Source organism: Dreissena polymorpha, chromosome 7, assembly GCF_020536995.1.
Source record: "Dreissena polymorpha isolate Duluth1 chromosome 7, UMN_Dpol_1.0, whole genome shotgun sequence".
In the NCBI taxonomy this organism is placed as follows: domain Eukaryota; kingdom Metazoa; phylum Mollusca; class Bivalvia; order Myida; family Dreissenidae; genus Dreissena; species Dreissena polymorpha.
The window spans coordinates 73,155,523-73,175,459 of record NC_068361.1 but is presented as its reverse complement, the minus strand read 5'-3'; the positions used below and the strand labels follow the sequence as shown (position 1 = coordinate 73,175,459).

At 34.9% G+C, this 19,937-nt stretch overlaps 1 protein-coding gene across 1 annotated transcript in view; it reads left to right on the top strand.

Moving 5' to 3' along the window:
• The first annotated feature begins 1,089 nt into the window (after positions 1–1,089).
• The window catches only part of LOC127839827 (uncharacterized), an 87,721-nt gene continuing 68,873 nt past the window's right edge, over positions 1,090–19,937 (top strand). Inside the window, exon 1 of the mRNA XM_052368215.1 lies at positions 1,090–1,221. Within this exon, the coding sequence (XP_052224175.1) occupies positions 1,090–1,221 (132 nt within the window). The remainder of the gene's footprint in view (positions 1,222–19,937) is intronic.

Sequence of the window (19,937 nt, the reverse complement as noted above, 5' to 3'; positions counted from 1 at the left end):
TAAACTTTAAACATACTCAAAACAGATTGCGTTTCCTATTACATTATAGTCGAATACAAAAGGAATAAAGCCGAGAACTTATTAAGTCGTTTCGCGTTTGTAAATTTTACAGGTTTATCGTTTTTAAACTGTGATAACTCTTCAAGGAAAGATCTATTTTAGTATGGGCCTACGTGTCTAATGTTTTCTCCATGCCTGGTGTTCAATGTTGTCATACTTCTTAATTTTAGACAAACCCCCCAATTATTTCGTAAATCCATGAAACTTTATATCAAACTGCGTACGCACATATTAAATTCCATACAAGAAAGCAATTTGTTTGAGTTAAAGCGAATTAAACCCTTCTGAAAAGAAAATTTTAACACATTAATAAGATTTTTTGGTCTGTATTATTTTCAAGATGTATAAATAGTTTCCGAACATATGTGTGAAATGGTGGATAAGATATTATTTGACTTGGTCACGTGATTTTGCGCGATACGGATGTGTGTTTTTCAAGGTGGTAACAAGTTAATAAAATTGGAATAACGACGCGATATATTGAATGTTATAACGCTTAAAGCTGTTAAATATGTTTCTTTACGTGATTCAAAAGCGAAAAAAGAAAAGTATTCGTGATAGCGACAAAAACAAACACAATAATGCTGTGCTTTATGATCCTGATGATGTTGATAGCAATGCTTTTGTGAACGAGCCTGTAAATCTGTTGGACATCATGGCCGTGTCAGGAAGTGAGGCTTCATCTCGCGATATTATTCATTGTTTAAATGCCATTAAATGTCGGCTAGATAATGCTGAAAAAAGGTTACCGACTATTGCAACACTCGAGGAACGCTTCTTCAATTTTGGACATTAAATGTATGTGCCTAGCACTTGATACTCATATTAAAGGCGTTGAACAGCGCGTCGACCGACTGGAGAACGCTACAGAGCTGTTGCCGAGGTAACGAGTCGGCTGGAGCACCTGGAGAAGAAGTGCTGCAATTTCCGAGACGATATGGCATATATAAAATCTCTAGGAAATAACCTAAGTTTACTAGTGTACCGGAAGTTGTCGGTGATACAACGGAAGTGACAGAAACTTAGTTCATGGTGCACGTACACGAGGCCATTAAGTTCGCGAAGGATGTTGAGAAGTTGCACCACTCTCCGGGCCTACCAACACCAGGGAAAACACGATCAACAGTGGCACAGTTCGCCTTCTTCAAGGACCGCGATGCTGTATGGTGGCAGTGGGAACAACTACGGTAAAAACTTTAAAGTATTTTAGCAGTTCCCACAGGAAGTGGATGTCAAGTGTAGACGGCGTGTACATTCGATGAAAAAGTCGAGGGGGCAAGGCAATCGATCCTGGATTGCCTACAATACCCTCTACTTTGACAGTCGTCAGGTCAAAGATTAAGGGCACGATTGGGGAGAACTGGCGACCATGGCGAGGAATGTGAATGGACTGTCGCAATGCAATATTAATGATTGTTTATGTGTTGATGTTTGGTTAATTGTTTTGTTTGTTTGAAACTTGTACCAATTATTAAAGTAACATTTCTTTAAATGGATGTATTTCTCACAATTTTGATAGGAATCTGAACATGAAATATAGTTGTGGGGTTGGTTTAGGTTTTAAAGAATATTAACAAGATGATATTGACATTATTAAAAATTACCATGAGTCAATTATCTGGATTAAATTAGTAGATCGAAACTTTTTTGGTTTACAAGAAAATAGTTATCTTTGCGGATATTACGTTTGGTGCGAAAATTTACCTGTATATAATATCATAAGTGAAGATATTTTCATTTATTCAAAAATGATATTTCTATTTATGAAAACGAAGGACGTGTTTTACTTCGTGGTGACTATTAGTAGGATTGGGTCTAAATCTGATTTTGTTATTTATGATGTTGTAAATAGTTTTATAGATGATATTATTACCCAGATATATACTCTGGTAGGGTCTCTGTTGACAGATTCTACAATAATCACGGAATCAAACAGCTTGATCTCTGTAAATCCTCAAAGTATCGCAATAACAGAATAAGTTATACGAGTCAGTTTACATACTTTGCTCATAACGGTTTATTTACAATTGATTATTTGGTTTGTCTTTTACGAAATTTCGCACTTAGTCAAGAATTTTTAGAACACAACACGTTTAACAACAGATGTGTTTGTCAGAAACACAATGCCTTCTTATGCGCCTCTTTGAATTTGTTTTTTTGACCTTTGACCTTGAAGGATTACATTGACCTTGACCTTTCACCACTCAAAATTTGCAACTCCATGAGATACACAAGCATGCCAAATATCAAGTTGCTATATTCAGTATTAAAAAAGTTATGACCACACTTTAACGAAGGTTAAAGTTTTAGGAAAGAAACAAACAATGATATTTGACCTTTGACCTTGAAGGATGACCTTGACCTTTTTTTTTCACCACTCAAAATGTACAGCTCCATGAGATACACATGCATGCCAAATATGAAGTTGCTATCTTCAATATTGCAAAAGTTATAAAAGTTTAGCCAAGGTTAAAGTTTTGTGGCACACACATACAATGACTGACTGACTGACACAATGACAGACAGACAGACCGACAGACAGACGGGCCAAAAACAATATACCCCCGATCTTTCGATCCGGGGGCATAAAAAGAATTCAGTGACCACGCACCATCATCGCATACATTATATTGCAAAAATAAAACGGTTGATCAACCGTAATACACTGTAACTAAGTTTAAATGGTACGATTCATTCCGTATCTAATTTAGATCGGGTATTATTAGCCCCCTTCCTTTGTTTAACACACTTGTACCATTTTCAATGCTCATGTACTATAAAAACTTGTTATTATTATTATAGAAGGTATTTTAAAACTTGGTATGCGATTAGCAACACTTTTACGACGTAAGTGTATATATTCTATGAATTACACTTATATATTTGGGACTGATTTAAGGATAAATTAATCACCATGTACACAATCAACTAGTTATACTTCATATGCATTGAAGTATTAACAAGAAAACATCTCTAACTCCCAGTTATTGTGGAATATGAATTACTTTTATGGATATCTATTTTGCAAAGTTAGCATGCATGCAGATGCATTAAGGACCGAGTTATTCGACTTGGAAACTCGCATATGAGCAAGTTTTCTAAGCTGGTCACACAGCGTGTTGATGTTAATCGAGCTCTCGAAGGAATCCCGGTAGGCACCATAACCCGGGGCAGTGGAATAGCCAAACAGGAAGTTAGAATGATTTGGCAACGCTTAGTTTAAAGTTTATTTCAAGCAAATAGTGCGTGTAAACATGTGCACATGTAAACATTATTCGAAATATACAGATACCAAAATTAAATGTGCTTTGAATCGGAAAACATGGTCGATGTGACACTTATATAAATTCCTCTCCATTTATGTGGAGCTGCGACTGTAATCATTGTGGTCAGAAATCGAACTGTAAGTGTTTAGATTACTTGTGAAAAGGGTGGGAGTAGTCAATATCTTAGAGAAATATAAAAAAGGAAAACAAAAAAACCCACACAAGACAAAACATTAATTTATAAGTACACCTGGTATACGGTCTGTTGTAGAGCAGTAGAGAGCCGATAACACGTAAGTCGCAAAACGTTTCGTTGCTATGATATACCGCTGTATCGCGCGGAACAGAAATTCGTTTTCTGCCAGAGGGAATTGGTCAAAGCTATTTAACAGATTATTTGTAGTAATAGGACACCGTATATCGGCAAAGCAGTGGGATCTGACGTTTGTATTATGTGGACATCTTAAAAAAAGTGTTCGATTGTTTCTGAAGATCCACATGAACATAAGATGGAGTTTACTAGAGACCGTCTGTATAGATCAATTCAAACCGCTACAATGGAGTCGAAGACGTGTGTGTAGGATTTGTCCAGTTCGTGACCCGCAGTAAAAGAGAGGTGAGGATTTCTTTTCAATTTTATTAAGGGCTTTTTTAATGATTGTACGTTTGGTGAATTTTGTATTGTTATGTGCAATTAATTCCACTCACGTATTGTGTTTGGTAAGAAAGATATATATGCCTGTGTGTGTGCTGTGGTCAAAAGAAATACATACTTGCATGTCGAATGTGTCTTAAGTTTGATCCGTCCAATTAATACGTAGAATCCGATCTGACATGTAGGGTGGTGAAAATCCATGTGCCATTTTGTAAAATAGAAGTAGCCGAAGTTGTTTTCTTCTTTCCGAGAGAGTATCCCATTTGATGTCGTTCAGTAGCTTTTGGATGTTGCAATATTTTGTTGCTCCAGTACATATACGGACAGCTTCCACTTGAACTGATTCGAGTTCTTGCTTTAGGAATTCGCTACAGTTGTCCCAGACAACATCAGAGTATTCAAGAGTATGGCAAATAAATGAACAAGTCATTATTTCGAGACAGGAGCGGTAAAGAAAGAGTTTAAGCGACCTGAGGATACTGATAAGTCGTCAAGCTTTTGTCAGAGTAATTGAGATATGTGCGTTCCATTTTGCGTCAGAGAAAAGGGTAAGACCCAGGTGCTTGTGGGTGTCAACTTCTTCGATATTTAGGGAATTAATAATTAAAGGTGGGTGTTGAGGCTTACGCCTTTTCCTGCTGAAAATAACAGATTCAGTTTTCTCAGGGTTAAACGATTCAAGCCAAGACCGGGACCACGAATGTATGGATGCAAGGTCGTTGTTTAACGTGGTTGATGCAGTTATTGGATCTTCTACAATAATGTAGAGAATAGTGTCGTCGATTAAGAGCCAGATGTTTGAGTTAACAGCAGAAACGATATCGTTTATATAGGTGAGGAAGAATAAGGGGCCAAGAATGGAGCCTTGAGGGACGCCTGCTTGTATATGGCGCCAGGATGATGTAGAATTTGCATACACAACGCGTTGTTTGCGATTTGAAAGGTAAAACATAATCCAGTTAAGTAGAGAGCCACATATTCCAGAAAACGAAAGTTTTGTGACGAGACCACGATGCCAGACTCGATCGAAAGCTTTAGAAATATCGCAGAATACAGCACGCAGTTCCTTGCCCTCGCCCATAGCCTGACATATACCGTTGTAAAGACATGTAAGCTGTTTAACGGTCGAGTCGCCTTTGATAAAGCCCGATAGGAACGGGGTAAGAAGATTATGTGTCGTTAGATTATTATATATGTATAGTTGTATACAGCGCTCCATTAGTTTACCGATGCAACTTAGTAGGAAAATAGGGCGGTAGTTTGAGGGTTCAGATGGATCTGATTTCTTTTTTAAGATGGACGCAACGTTAGCAAGCTTTCAAGAATCAGGGAAATACGAATTGTGCATGAACTTATTGAACAATGTTGAAAGGGGTAAAGAAAGTTCGTGTATGCCTTCTTTTAGAAGCCAAGGAGTGGCCGTGTCTGGGCCACATGCCTTTCTTGGGTCAAGAAAAGATAGGGCGTCATGGACGTCTTGAGGCGTAATGGTGATGCTTCTCAAAGAGGATTTCGTAACACGATTTATTGGTGGAGGATAGTGATCTCAATCGTCGATAGTTGACTTAGAGGAAAAGTAGTTGTTGAGAAGATCAACTGTGTCATTGTCAGTAGTTGCCCAGTGATTGTGGTCGTTTACTGTTGGTATTGTTTACAATTGTGCTTTGTTTGTAAGTTGTTTAGCTGTTTTATAGAGTTTGTTTTGCCTGATGTACATGTTTAGTGACTAAATTTTGTGCGTGTTTAAACTTCGACCATGCTTCTGGTGTATTTGACGTTTTTGCTTTTTTATTAAGTTTTTGCCTATTTTTTAAGACTTCTAATCATGTTTGACATCCATGAGATGTCATGAGGTCTTACTGTGATTATCTTGTTTGGGATATTTTGGGATGCTATTGATAGGATTGTGTCTGTTATTTTCTCGGTAATATAATCTAGGTCGTCGTTGTCGAAAAGACTGTTCAAGTCCGTCGTCCGTAGGCCGGCTCTGTAATCATCATAGTTTCATCTGTCGTAGACCCATATGCGTCGTATAAATGGAGCTGTTCTGGGCTAATGAAAATGAAGAACTACCACTAATGGACAGTGAAAACGAGTTAAGTTTGGAACTAAATGGTCTGCAACAAAGCTGGATAGTATGTGATTTGTGTTTTCTGCAAAGATTAGATCGATAAGTGAGCTAGAGTGTTCTGTTATGTTAATTGGTGATGATATAAGTTGTTCAGCGTTGTATAATGTCATAAGGTTTATGTTTTATTAAGGGTTTGGCTGAGGACGTTCATCTTAAAGTCTCCAGTGATGATGATATAATCGTGAGAAATGATAAAAGCTTGATCAATGTTATGTTCTAGTAAGGTCCAGTGGTCATTGATTGCGTCAGGAGGACGGTAAATGCCTACCAACAATTATCTGTCTTTACCTGTTGATAACTCAACCCGAAGAGATTATAAGCTATTTATAGAGAAATCTGATCGATTGTTTGCATTGATACCTTCTCGAACTTCTATAAGTACACCGCCGCCAAGACGATTTGAACGATCACAGCGAAGTGGTTGCTGACAATTCAATACAGTTTCCGTAAGGACGAGTACGTCGTGGTGTTGTGCTTCGACTTTTAGGATGTCAAGCTTTGGTCTAAGACTCTGAATATTCAGGTGAATGATGCCGAGTCCGTTGTTGTTCAATATATGGCTGTAGCCTGAGAGGGAAGAACTACTCGATGAGTCAGGGCCGGGTTTAGGGTGGACTTCTCCAGAACACAGAAGAAATAAGGAGCACAGGTACAGCAGTGTATGTTTTCTTAAAATTAAGGGTTGATGAATAAGTTTAAGGAACAGAAAACTATGTTTGTAGTAATGTGGGCGGCATGTCCAATCAGTGTAGAGTCATTTGACTAGGGAGGATGATATATCGGACTGTTGGGTAGATGCCATGCCGCCATTTCAGTTGTAGACAATATGTGGTGGTCGGATCTCATACTCGCCAACGTGAACCGTGTACCAATGGGTTTACTAATTAAATAAAATAAACATATGAATGAAAAAATGTAACATATTATGATTAAGAACATGATGATTAACGGGCATTGTGGTATTGTAAGTGCTGGCGGAAAAAAAAAAATATTATTTTAAAATATGGGACAGGGTATCGATGAAGTAGCTTCTTATCGATGTCGCGAGGCTAATGTTTGAAAACCTTTCGTATTAAGTTTTAAACAAATAAAGGATTGGTTGTTTCAATGCGTCTCAGCAGCCTTTTTTCCTATTAAATGGTTAGTTAACGTGCCCCACTATAGCAAATAATCTATGCTATTTAAAAGAAGAAACGCGAGCTGTTAGTACATAGGTGTTAAATATTGTGTATAAGTCAGCAAATATATAACAGGGCAAAATTCTGCAATAAAGAAGCGACATCAAAAAGACGGCGGATAAGGACATATCAGATCATTAACAAAATACTTGAATGTATATAAGAATGATTGCTATATAGGTATGACCTGTTTGGCAAGCATGAATGTGTGGTACATTTAACTGTTAACTACAATAGGCATTCATCTGGCACAATTACAGAAACAAGATTAAAAAAAAAAGATCAATGGTTTTAGGTGATCACTAAACTAAGTATTGTGGATCGTTCGTTGATTAAATGGCAATGCATGTTTAAGAAGTGATATTTTTGTGAATATTAGATGTTTATAATGTAGTATTCTGTTTATGTGTTACAGTTGGCTGTAATCCGATAAACAGATATATTATTAATGATCTATCGTAGTCCATGCGTGAATATGTATAGTCTACATAAAAGATAGAGCACGCTAAATACTCTCAGCGAACGCAGAGAACTCTGGTCTGGTTGTTATTCTGTAGACATTCTGTGATTAATCTTTGTTGCATATGATTCCATCAACGACCATGAGCTATCAACCCATTTTCTCCTCGTTCTTATATGTAATTTCGCTTAATTTCTTTTCAAGATCGACCACCTAAGATTCAAGACCGGTGATTGTTGATTTATGTCCAGCATCATCCGATTCAAGCGCTGTTAGCAGGCCATCAACAACTCCGGATACAATACTTTTCACAAGGGAAGTCAGCTGATGTTCAAGCGAATCCTTCATCAACATTCTCAGTTTCTTTAGTTGTTCGTCTCTCAGTCTTACTTTGACATATTTCAGGCTGGTGTCTGTTGCCACACGGGATGTTACAGACGTAGACGACATTTGCATTTGGTGCCACTAGTTTTTTTTTCAAAGAGTATAGATGCAATTTCGAGCGAATGGGGTGGCCTACTTATTGATCTTCTTGTAATGCGACTGATTGTTTACAGGAAAATTAGCTTAAGCGTGAAAGTAACATTGACCGTGTTTTAAAATTCAATAAATCGTTTAAAATTCACCTTTTGTAAAACGTTATCTCATGGAATCCTTCTCGAGGCTAATCACTTTCGATACAAACATTTTTCTTTGGATTTCTGTTCCGATTACTCAAAACAAACATTGTATATGCCCTGGTATATTGTCTAACCCGCCAGTTTCTGACCGGATGTCAACGTTTCAACCTATTCAAAAATATTATACATACAGTTGTGTTGATGCGCAATTGCGTATCCAATTTAGATAGGGTATAATAAGCTTCCTACTTATGATTAACAGAATTGTAGACGATTTAGATGTTCAAGTTGTGACTCTATAAACAGTACGTTAAATACGTTTACTGATGTTATTCCTAATGTTGCTGAATATTTATTTTCGAAAGAATATATAATTACCAATATATCAAAATTTTAACAGTGTAGCGCTGTTAGGCATGCTGATTGGTTCGATGTGGAATGTAAAATCGCACACGGTCACTATGTTTCTCAGTTAAATTAATTTAATTGTAACAAGTTGGAAGAAAATGAGGTGAATTGTTGCAATGTAAAAAACAACAACACATAAAAACTATTTCAGGAATAAGCCAGTGAGATTGAACGTTTAAAAAATCATAAATCGAAAGAATTTTGGAAATAATTTAAGCAAGTTCTCACACAAAAAACAAAATATCCCTATTGGAAGACTTTCAAACTGTTTTCTCTAATATTACGTATGGTTTGTCGGATTGTGTTACTGATGAGGCTGAGCATATTTGCAGCACTCATTTTAATTTGCCGAATCCGCATTTCCCCGAACAAAATCATACATTTACCGTCGATGAGATTGAAGTGCCTGTAAAACGATTGACACGCAACAAAGCATATGGGAGTAATTATGTTTTAAACGAATATTTAATTGAATGTATCGATATTTTAGTGTAGCATATAAGTGATTTGTTTAATGCTCTGTTGAACTCTGGTCATTTTTTTGAGAAATTTACGTAAGATATTATAATCCCTTAACATAAGAAAGGCGATATATCTGATGTGAACAATTATAGAGGGATTACTTTTCTAAGTTGTTTATCTAAGCTATTTACTGCAGTTGTTATCACTAGATTAGAATGTTTTGTAGTAACTTTTATATAATTTCTGACGTCCCATTCGTATTCAGTAAAGGGCTCTCAACAATTGACTCTATATATATCCCCAATGCTCTTGGATAAAAACTATATACTATATACATTTTTTCGGTTTAATATACACACAATGTTTGCTTTTAATTGTTAAAAACAATACTAAGAACGCATTACGTTTACAGAATATTTGCATTGTTTCCACCACGAAAAAGTCGTTAACCAATTCTTGCAAACGCCAGATAAATTACAAACTTTTGCTTTTCATAAATTCTAATTTCATTAGCGTTTTATATGTTACAAACTCCATCAACAAATATATTGTTTTATTTCGATATAAATTTGAGTTAAACCCAAACGTTAAAACAAAAATGTGGCTCGCTAAAGCCTTTGCGTTTTGTTAAAATCGCCATTTTTTTCCTGTACCGTCATCTACCATGGATTCTCTATTACGCAGGAACAAACCATTGCATATCAAACAGAGCGCGAGTATACATATTCATAAATTGTCTGTAAAATACCGTTTTATTTATAAACATACGCACCTCAAAATTATGTGAGGCCTTCGATGAGTCAACTTGTGGTCGCTTCCCCTCCACCATGTATTCAACGCCCTGACAAGCTTGCAGAAAGAACAGCTTGGGCTTATCAGCTAGACTTGGGCACCTAGTACAATAGAAAAATAAAATGATTCAAAGTTATTGACAAAAATATTTTCAATATGACGTATCAAACACAATTTGCAACGTTAACTTGATACAAGAAAATGCCACAGACGACTATGGTGTCTCTCATATCGGCAACTAATAAAGTATGGTAATACACAACCACCACCATAACAACAATACCACAACTTATAATATTCGAAGGCATCCCTTATTGCTACGCATTAAATTTATAATTGATTCCAGAATTGCAGATTGTCTAGATTACAGAATAGATACTTAAATAAGCGCGTTTTCAATTGAAATATGTCCCATCGAGGAGGAACATTATAATCAGCATTATCTGCATTTAGCATCATTTAGGTGCCATTTCGGGTTTGGTCGTCGATATTTGATTATTGTCCCCTACCGGTTTCACCGGTATTTCATTTCATTTTGTTCCTACGTGAAAAATTCTGGTTGCTATGGCAACAAATAAAAAAATATCTGACAATGGTGGAATTTCTGACAATGGTGGAGCCGGTAGGGTACATAAATTGCTTGGAAATAATCTTGTTTCCCATGTCAAACTTTGTAGGTATAGATTGTGTAAAAAAACGTCATAAAACATGAACAGTTTGAGATAAATATTATCTGAGATGAAGGACGTTTCCAGAAATTCAAGTCTGAAATAATATACAAGCATTTAAACCAAACACCTGACAAATGCAGAACTAGATGCCCAGGTACTTAGTTTCCATTGTTCTGTAAAATGTACACACTCAATAGATCAACAAGACTAGTGTCATGTAACATTTACGTTACTAGCAAGTTTTAATTTGTATTACATACCAATGTCCGTTTATTAAATGAAATCGGTAAATGTATCTAAAGAGAAAACACTACGTGCTTCCATGTCTGTCCCGAGAAGCACTTCAAGAAGCTGCGGTGACTGGCTTTATTAAACGAGCATGTTTCACTCTCATTAGATATTTAAACATACATAAACTATAAAACCGTGTGTATGTCCATAAGAAAGTTAAATGATTTTCTGTAAAATATGTCACATTACTTAAAGAATGCTTTAAACAAAGAAAGATAATACAAGGGTATTTAAAATAGTATGATATTTAGGAACTAACCTGTTTAATAGCAAGGTGTGTTCAACGCTGTGAACTGGAAATCATTTGGTTGACTAAGATCACATTTCATGTAAATATCTTGCAGTTCATATGCAGCAGTAATTTGCCCATCAGTATTATTGTGAATATTATATACTTTTAGGGCATGCAAGTTTTAACATGTTTTATTGTTTTCATATTAAAATAATTTAAAGGATCTCATAAATGTTTACATTATCGGACTAAATTATAATCACCGCATCGACACATTTCGATGTTTATGTGAAAAGGTTTTAAAAGGATAACTCCATGAACATTATCAGTATATAGTTTATTGTCTGCTAGCGTTATATTCACGGTCAATGGCAAATTGCCTATACATTACAAGACAATCATCCTACTATGTTCGAAGAAGTATAAAATGTGTAAGGTAAAATATACTAAATCGCATATCATGCAATATTTAAAAAAATGTATTGGCCATTTATTGTTACGTATCACTGACATTAAAATTTTGATCATTGTTTTGACTTTTGGTAACTGTGGTGATTTGCCTAAAACATTGAAGTGGTAAAACGAATAACGTCCCGCGCTATGAATTTTGATTATATTTTATGTCGAACAATCCATCGAGTAAGATTCTGAGATGTTTGTGCCAACGTGTTTATTGAGGCTATGTAGTGCGGAAAAATGTAGCACATATATATTTCAAAATTTCTTATTACCACACATGTTTTCCCATTATTTACTGTTCAGTATTAATAAATCTATACTTGTGATTGGTTGCAAGAGGTTGTCAGTACATGAACTATCATGCAATAGTATGGCTGAAGCCATAAATACCAAGCTCTGTATCACAAGTTTTTGACCCTCTTTTTGCAATTGAGGATACACATCCAAGTTCATTTTGTAAGTTTAGCCTCTATAGGTTGAGACAACGATTTTATCTGCTTTTCATGATTTCAAAACGAAATAGCAAACACAACATTTAACAAATTTATAAAAAAAACTCACTATGTCAAATTTTCGGTCCAACCCTGATGCTGTTTTATTAACCTTAACTTAAATTATATTAATTGCGTTTTTGTGAACTATTTTAAAACAAGATGCCTAAACGAACGACGTCTTCCTCGATCAAACATAGTTTATTTCAAAGTTTCACCTGAATCGCAATCGTCAATTTAATGCTTGTTGACGTAGATGTTGTCGCTTGGTAATGTTTTCGCAACGTTCTGGTTGTACTTTTTAATAATTGACTAATGAGTACAAGCACCACATTGATTTCACCATTAATTTAAAAAACAGCTCTGTTGTGTTTTTTTTTCATGTCGTTTATACTTACTGGGCCGAACGCTATTATGTATATATTGAAGCACAGGCTGGTTTTCGGGCGGAAATGAGTACTGTTAATAATTTATTTGTATTGCACGGTTTATTAACGCATATTATGAATAAAGGTAAACAATTATATTGTGCTTTTATTGACTTAATTAAGGTATATGATTATATTGTTAGAAATAATATATAGTATACTTTAATTCAATTGGTTATACGTGGACATATTCTTAATTTAATTAAATCAATGTATAACGCCATAAAATCAAAAGTTTAACATGGAAATATGTTGAGCGACAGCTTTGAATGTATGCTTGGTGGTAGGCAGGGTGAGTGTTAATCGCAATCTTAATGATTTGGAGGCTGAATTTAATTTTACTTGAAAGGCATTAATGGTATCGATGTTAACACTTTTAAATTGTTTCTCTTACTGTACGCTGATGCTATGATATTTTTTGCTAATACCACTAAAGATTCGCCAAACGGCTTATATTAGATCTATTGTTCGATTACTGTAGAAAATGGAAAGTAGTTGTTAATACTGAAAAATCTAAAATTATGATTTTTCGTAAAGGCGGTCGTTCCTTTACCAATATATTTCATTACGACAATAAAAACATAGGACCCGATTCAATTATCTTGGTATTGTATTTACAACTGCCGGCTCTTTTAGAAAACACTCTTGCAGGACAGGCTCTTAAAGCTATTTTAAAGCTTAAGAAAAAAAATTGTACAAATTTACCGACATTCCAGTAAGTCACAAACAATGTTTTAAATACGGAAACGAAGTGTGGGGTTTTGTAAAAGGTTTACCAATTAAAAGGGTTCATTTGCAATATTGTAAACAAATACTCGGCGTCAAAAAATGCACTCAAAACGATTTTTTATGGTGAACTTGGATGTTTAAACTACCAGAACGGGAAATATATTAAAATTATTAAATACTGAACAAAACTTTCAAAAGCATCAGATAATTAATTACGCAAACACGTTTATTTGATTATGTTAAATGATAGTAGTGAGCATCCACAAAAGAAAAATTGGTGTAGGTTATTAAAAGATCTTCTCGGTATTTTGGGATTGTATGATGCTTTAGCGAAACATTGTTCAGAGTTGGAATGAGAGACCTTAAACTTCTAATAGCTAAGGGCATATTGTTTTTATAACCATATCGCGGTTTTTCAATTTCAACCGTTCCTTAATATATGTCATGTTAAAAAGTCTCGGGTAAGTTTATCAAAATTACGTATGCCATTACATAGATTTAATATTGAAACAGGCAGATGGGCTACGATGTATTGTACGTTATATACGGAAAAAAGATCAAAATATATTCCATTGTATTACAGACAAAGACCAAATATGTTCATATTTATCGAGCTAATAACATCAAATAATGAACTAATACCGAAACATTTGAGCTGTTATATTTATCATTCATTTCAGATTCGATCGCAAAATACCTTTGTTTCATCCATTCAATTTACATGTACTATGATTTGTTTCGTATGTGACGAATTGTTACGTTTTGAATTATAGATTGTATTTCAGACTTATCAAATGTACACATAACTACTATTGTTATATGGCATATTAGAAATACATGACTTTTGGACCATCTATATATACGATTTCGTATGTGGTCTGTATAGGGTTTATACAATGATATTTAATATAAATTAATATAAAACGTCGTCTTTTCAATACATTGTGTTTGTTTGTTTACATATTTGAACCGATTTATAACATCCGTTTAGCAAAGTGTATTGTTTCCAGAGCCTTTGGGTTGCCTATATTTTCGTTTCGTATAGGTAGCCTGCAAGGGCTGACGTTTATGCTATTATTGCATGCATGTTCTGTAATTGACTGTTATTTTAGAACATCTAACTGTCAACAAGTCTTGTACAAGCCTGTTACTATCACAAACTGTTATCACTTCCCTTAAACATATGATGCATATATACATGTACGAATATCATTAGAATATTCCTCAATAAACCAATTTTGTTAATCCGGGAAAGTACAACGTATTTTTATGCCCCCGGTAGGGTGGCATATAGCAGTTGAACTGTCCGTCCGTCAGTCAGTCAGTCTGTCCGTCCGTCCGAAAACAACTTTAACATTTGCCATTACCTTTGCAATATTGAAGATAGCAACTTGATATTTGGCATGCATGTGTATCTCATAAAGCTGCACATTTTAAGTGTTGAAAGGGTAAGGTCAAGGTCATCCTTTAAAAGTAAAAAAATACAATCCAAGAGAAGTAATAAGCTTTAAAAGCGGCGAAATAGGGTGCATTGTTTTTCTGACAAACACATCTCTTGTTATTATTACATTTGGCTTACGGAGACCTAATAAATGTAAAAAAAACACACAGTATATTTGATATATCGCACTAATTCAAGTTAATTAGACTCATACACTCTGACGTAATTTGGACATATTTAATTACATATATACTTTTGATAATTATTTATGTTCTAGTGTAATATATAATAATTCATGTATGCATCGTTGTAATTAAACGTTTTACTTCTTTGTATTACTATATTTTGTAAAAATATAAACTGTGTACTTTGTAAACACTGTATGCTTGCTTTGTCAACTTGGGCTTTCGTTTAGACTACTGTTGATAGAAATCTAAGAAATTAAGAAACATTGACTTAAAAACTTGAAAGACACATATAAATAAGTGCATTAAAACATAAAAAAACGCTGGAAGAGAAAGTGTCGTAAGTGTCGTCCGAAAATGCTTACAGTATGTGACCATAAACAAGGAACTGAAGTGTAAAGGATGAAAACAACATCAAAAGTTATCAATAGCACATTAAGTTGTAATTGAAACTATATCGATAGCATTACAATTCAAATAAAGTGACATTATAAGAGCATTTAGTCAAATAAAATGATTGAATTTAATTATGTTTGAGTCCAATCAAATAAATATACCTGTTGACGTTAAAGTTGTAGGTAAGATCCGTTAAGTGAATAAGTATTCCATCGCTTCCATACAGTTGGTCAAGCTCTCCATGTGTCAGGATACAACACACAAAACAGTCATAATTGGTATGATCGGTGTAGCGCGCGCAATCACTAAGCTTCCAAATCATTTCGAGACCAGGAAGATTATTGTAGCATGTAACATCGAAGCCCAGCCACGTAAATGTTTCTTTTAGGTTCTCTGGAAATGGAACACACAACAAATGATTGTATCATACAAACAATAGAAGCATAAACGCACTACTAGTTTTACGAAAATCGATATAATATTTATAACCCCATTCGAAGAAGAGGCGGTATATTGTTTTGCACATGTCGGTCGGTCTGTCGGTCCGTCCGTCTGTCGGTCCGTCCACCAAATAGTTTCCGGATGATAACTTAAGAACTCTTAGGCCTAGGATCATGAAACTTCATAGGTACATTGATCATGACTGGCAGATGACCCCTATTGATTTTGAGGTCACTAGGTCAAAGGCCAAGGTCACGGTCAAGGTCACGGTCAAGGTCACGTTTGGGAGGAATGTCTCCGACCGCGGAACACTTGTTTATTCTAGCTTACTTCCGTTTCAAATTTTGAAAACCCATTTTATCTAACGCCACATAATTTTGATTACATGAAGCTCGAACGTAATATATCCCGTTTAATGTTTCATATACCCCGAACATATTTCTCCCGTCATAAAGTAATGTAAACAAATACATAAATTTGCTGATATATGCTCTTAGTCTTAACTTTAAATATTGTTGTTTCTAAACCCAACCTTAACCTACCCTTATTAGTTAGATATTGAGACAACATTAACATAAAATTGTCCTTGAACCCAACTTGTTAGTCGCAATCAATAGTACAGCATGATGATTAACACAATATCCTCAATAGATACACGGAGTTTACCTCTATCGATATCCGAGCCATTGCGAGGTTCCAAATCAGCGCAAGTAAACACCTGGTTGTTGATTATTATACATAAACCTGCAAAAGGTAAAGGTATCTCTTAAACAGTCAGTTTATGTGTTGTTTACTTTAAAAAAAAATTATACTGACAGAAATAAAAAGATAAAAATAACGAGGGAGAACTTCATGTTTAAATTCCTGAGTGTGCAAGGCTTTTACTAAAGTAAATATCCCTTGTTATTTCCGAACCCGTCATTCTCGATGCATCTTAGTGTTTTTGCAAGATAATTTATAAGAAGGATGAACGGATATTACAGAAATTGGTATATTATGAATGCGATATTTTAGACACAGGTTTATTCCAACAAATATAGTGCCGGGTATATTCACATACTTTTAAACCACAGTCATGCGTGTCTTAATCGAATAAAATCATCCTTGATCATTGACTGAAGTACTGACAACATAAATTACTACAGGGCCCGGTTTAATGAGAGCGACCATGGTCGAGTGAGTATGGTTGTACCAGCAAAAAATCGTCGTGCGACGATAACCGGGTTAAATGGAGAGCGACGACCGTCAGTCGACCGCGCGTTGTTCGACGTACTGTCGAGCGACCGCAGTCCACCCCTCACACCACGACTGCTCGTCGCTTGACTGCTCGTCGCTTGACGCTTTGTCGGCAACCAAAACCCGTGCAAAATGACTTACCACACCGTCGTGCGACCACAGTCACGGCAACTTGCTCCTTGAACGCGACGAGTGGTCAGTTGGCGGCCGACGAGTGTCGGTCGACCACACAGTCGTGCGACTACAGTCGGGTGTTTAAGTTTTTCATTAAACCGGACCCAGAAGAACCGAACTACATTACACTCACCAAACTACCTCATTTCAATTAAGTATTTACAATATTACCAAATTAGGCATATTATCAAACCCGAACATATTATGCGGCATGCATAAAACGAAAAACACGCAGTAAGTTTGGTATTGATACCACGTGTACTTGTAAGTAGACTTGCACACAAAAGAATCGAAGTATGTTTTCAATTTGCAAGATTTTACAAGAGGTATATAAGAAAAATAAACTAGAATGATGTTGTGAATTTATTAAGAATATTTTCATTATTCCGTTTAATTTGACAGTCTTCTTGTTGTTGAAATGATTAAGTAAGCAAACGCTAATCATTCGATTTTTTGATACTGATGTAATTTATTATTACTGATTCCTAAAACTGACATAACAATTTAGATTTTTTAAAATTGTTTTTAATGTATTATAACTAGAAAATGTAGCTATAATTGGGCGATTTCGCTCGTTATTATGTCTCGATAAAGAAATAATACCAGATCATTGGTATAAGATGATGGTATTTGGTTTTGAATAGTTATTTCGGCCCATTTACACCTGGTAATTTTTAATCATCAGTTCAACTTAGTTAAATGGGAAGTGTTCAGGTCATGTGTGAATACTTCTATTTCAGGATCTCTATCTCAATAACAAACAAACAGCTTTCTTTTCGAACCTTTTTTCCGATTGCATACTTAGGCGGTATTCATTTTAAAATTAAAATGTAAACGACGTGAAACTCAAGTTTAACAAGCCGACACATTCTGAAGTGCAAGAGATGTGCTGATCTCTATGATTAGCCTGCATGTTGTAATAATGTGTAAGTGAGAAAAACAATAAAACAGAACAGGTTCATTAATTCATAAAGTTCACCATAAAATACAAGGAAATACCAAATATACCTCTCGGTATGTGGGTCATTTCATATATCGGTATAGTCGTTTGGTCGTCTGTACTTTTTGTTTTCATCTGCTCAGTAGCTGTCGCCATAGTGTTATCATGAGCACGATCCCCACGAAATTTAGGGAAGTCCCGCCGCAGATGTTTAACAACGCCTTCGAAACACGCGTCTGGCGCTATTGTTATTATTCCGGGTTGTGTTTGGTTATCAGTTCTTTGAACTTCTGAGTGTAGGGCGTCTTCTTCAGCATTTCCTACTTAAGAGAAATTCGCGAATTTCAAATATTTGTTGTTGTAGATAACAATCTTTGAATTACACAAGCTTGTCTTGACAGTTAAATAACATATTCAACATTAAATATTAAACAAATGTCACGTATATTGTTCAAACACAAACATATATTTATTCAAATTTAATGAATTATATCATTTAAGTATATTCATAAATGACCGTTTAAGTAATACAATAAAGACATAATATTTAATTATAGCTACATTCATTGCGTTTTAGAAGCATGAGCCCAGAAACTTACTGATTGAAATATATCTATTTGTAAACTTAAATGCTTTGAATAGTATAGTTATCGGCAATATACCGGTTATAAAATTATATCATTAACTAAAAAGATGACACCACTTGAAATAAATTAACTAACATTGAAGTAACTGTATATATTGGTTGTCCACGTACAAAACTAAATTATTGTAGCTTGACATAAATATATTAGTAGTATAAAACATGTTTGCTGGAGTTCCTTTAGCGAAGACTAAGGCTTCCCTGACACAACTCAAAGGGATTATTTACATTCTAAGAATTTATTTCAAGTGGTGTCATCTTTTTAGTTAATGATATAATTATTGATTGAATATACAATTTCCAGAAGTCATATTTTCTATTTTAAACAATCACATATTGCTTGATTAGACGTATTGGTATAAATCAATTGCATGATGTGACATGTTTTTTATGGTATTGTTGATTTACATTGTGTTTTTAAACAAAAAGTTATTATATCATCATTGCCTTTATCATAATATGTAAACATAAGAAGAGACATAACTTAATTCGCAGGGTAATTGGGTGGGTTTCGGTGGCATATGTCCGTATATGCTATCAGGAGAGTGTACCTTTTTCACAACTTAGGGAATTCGGCCGGGGCCCCTGAGATTGGGAATCGCGTCATTTTGACCAAATTTCGGGACATTGGTTTTGCGTTTTTTTGCTTATAATTACTTTAAAATTGATAATAAAAGCGTCTTCAATAATTTATTAACTAAAGTGTACTTTATAGAACTGAATAGGGACATGAACTAAATATTTCAATTTATTATATGTTTTAATATATTATTTGAAACCATCAATTTGGGAATTTAAGGGAAATATAAATACTTTTTGATATTGGGAATGAGGCCAAATTTACCAAAGTTCGGCAAATAATCGTTGGAAAGGATAACTAGCTCAAGCTGGTATAACTTTGATGTGGAAAACTATGTATGTTATCAACTAATGCTGAACTCAAATGTAGTGCTTTATTCATCATTATATCAAGACACGTACACACGATGGCAGTAAGACAAAGAAAAAGTATTTAGTCTAAATAGAGTCAAATTAACACACCTGCTTGATTAAGGTCAAGCTTAAGCAATGGGTCGGATTCATTTATGGCCCATGGTTCGTATTCTGGATCAAAATGTTTGTCTTTATTATACTTTTCATCTTCTTCA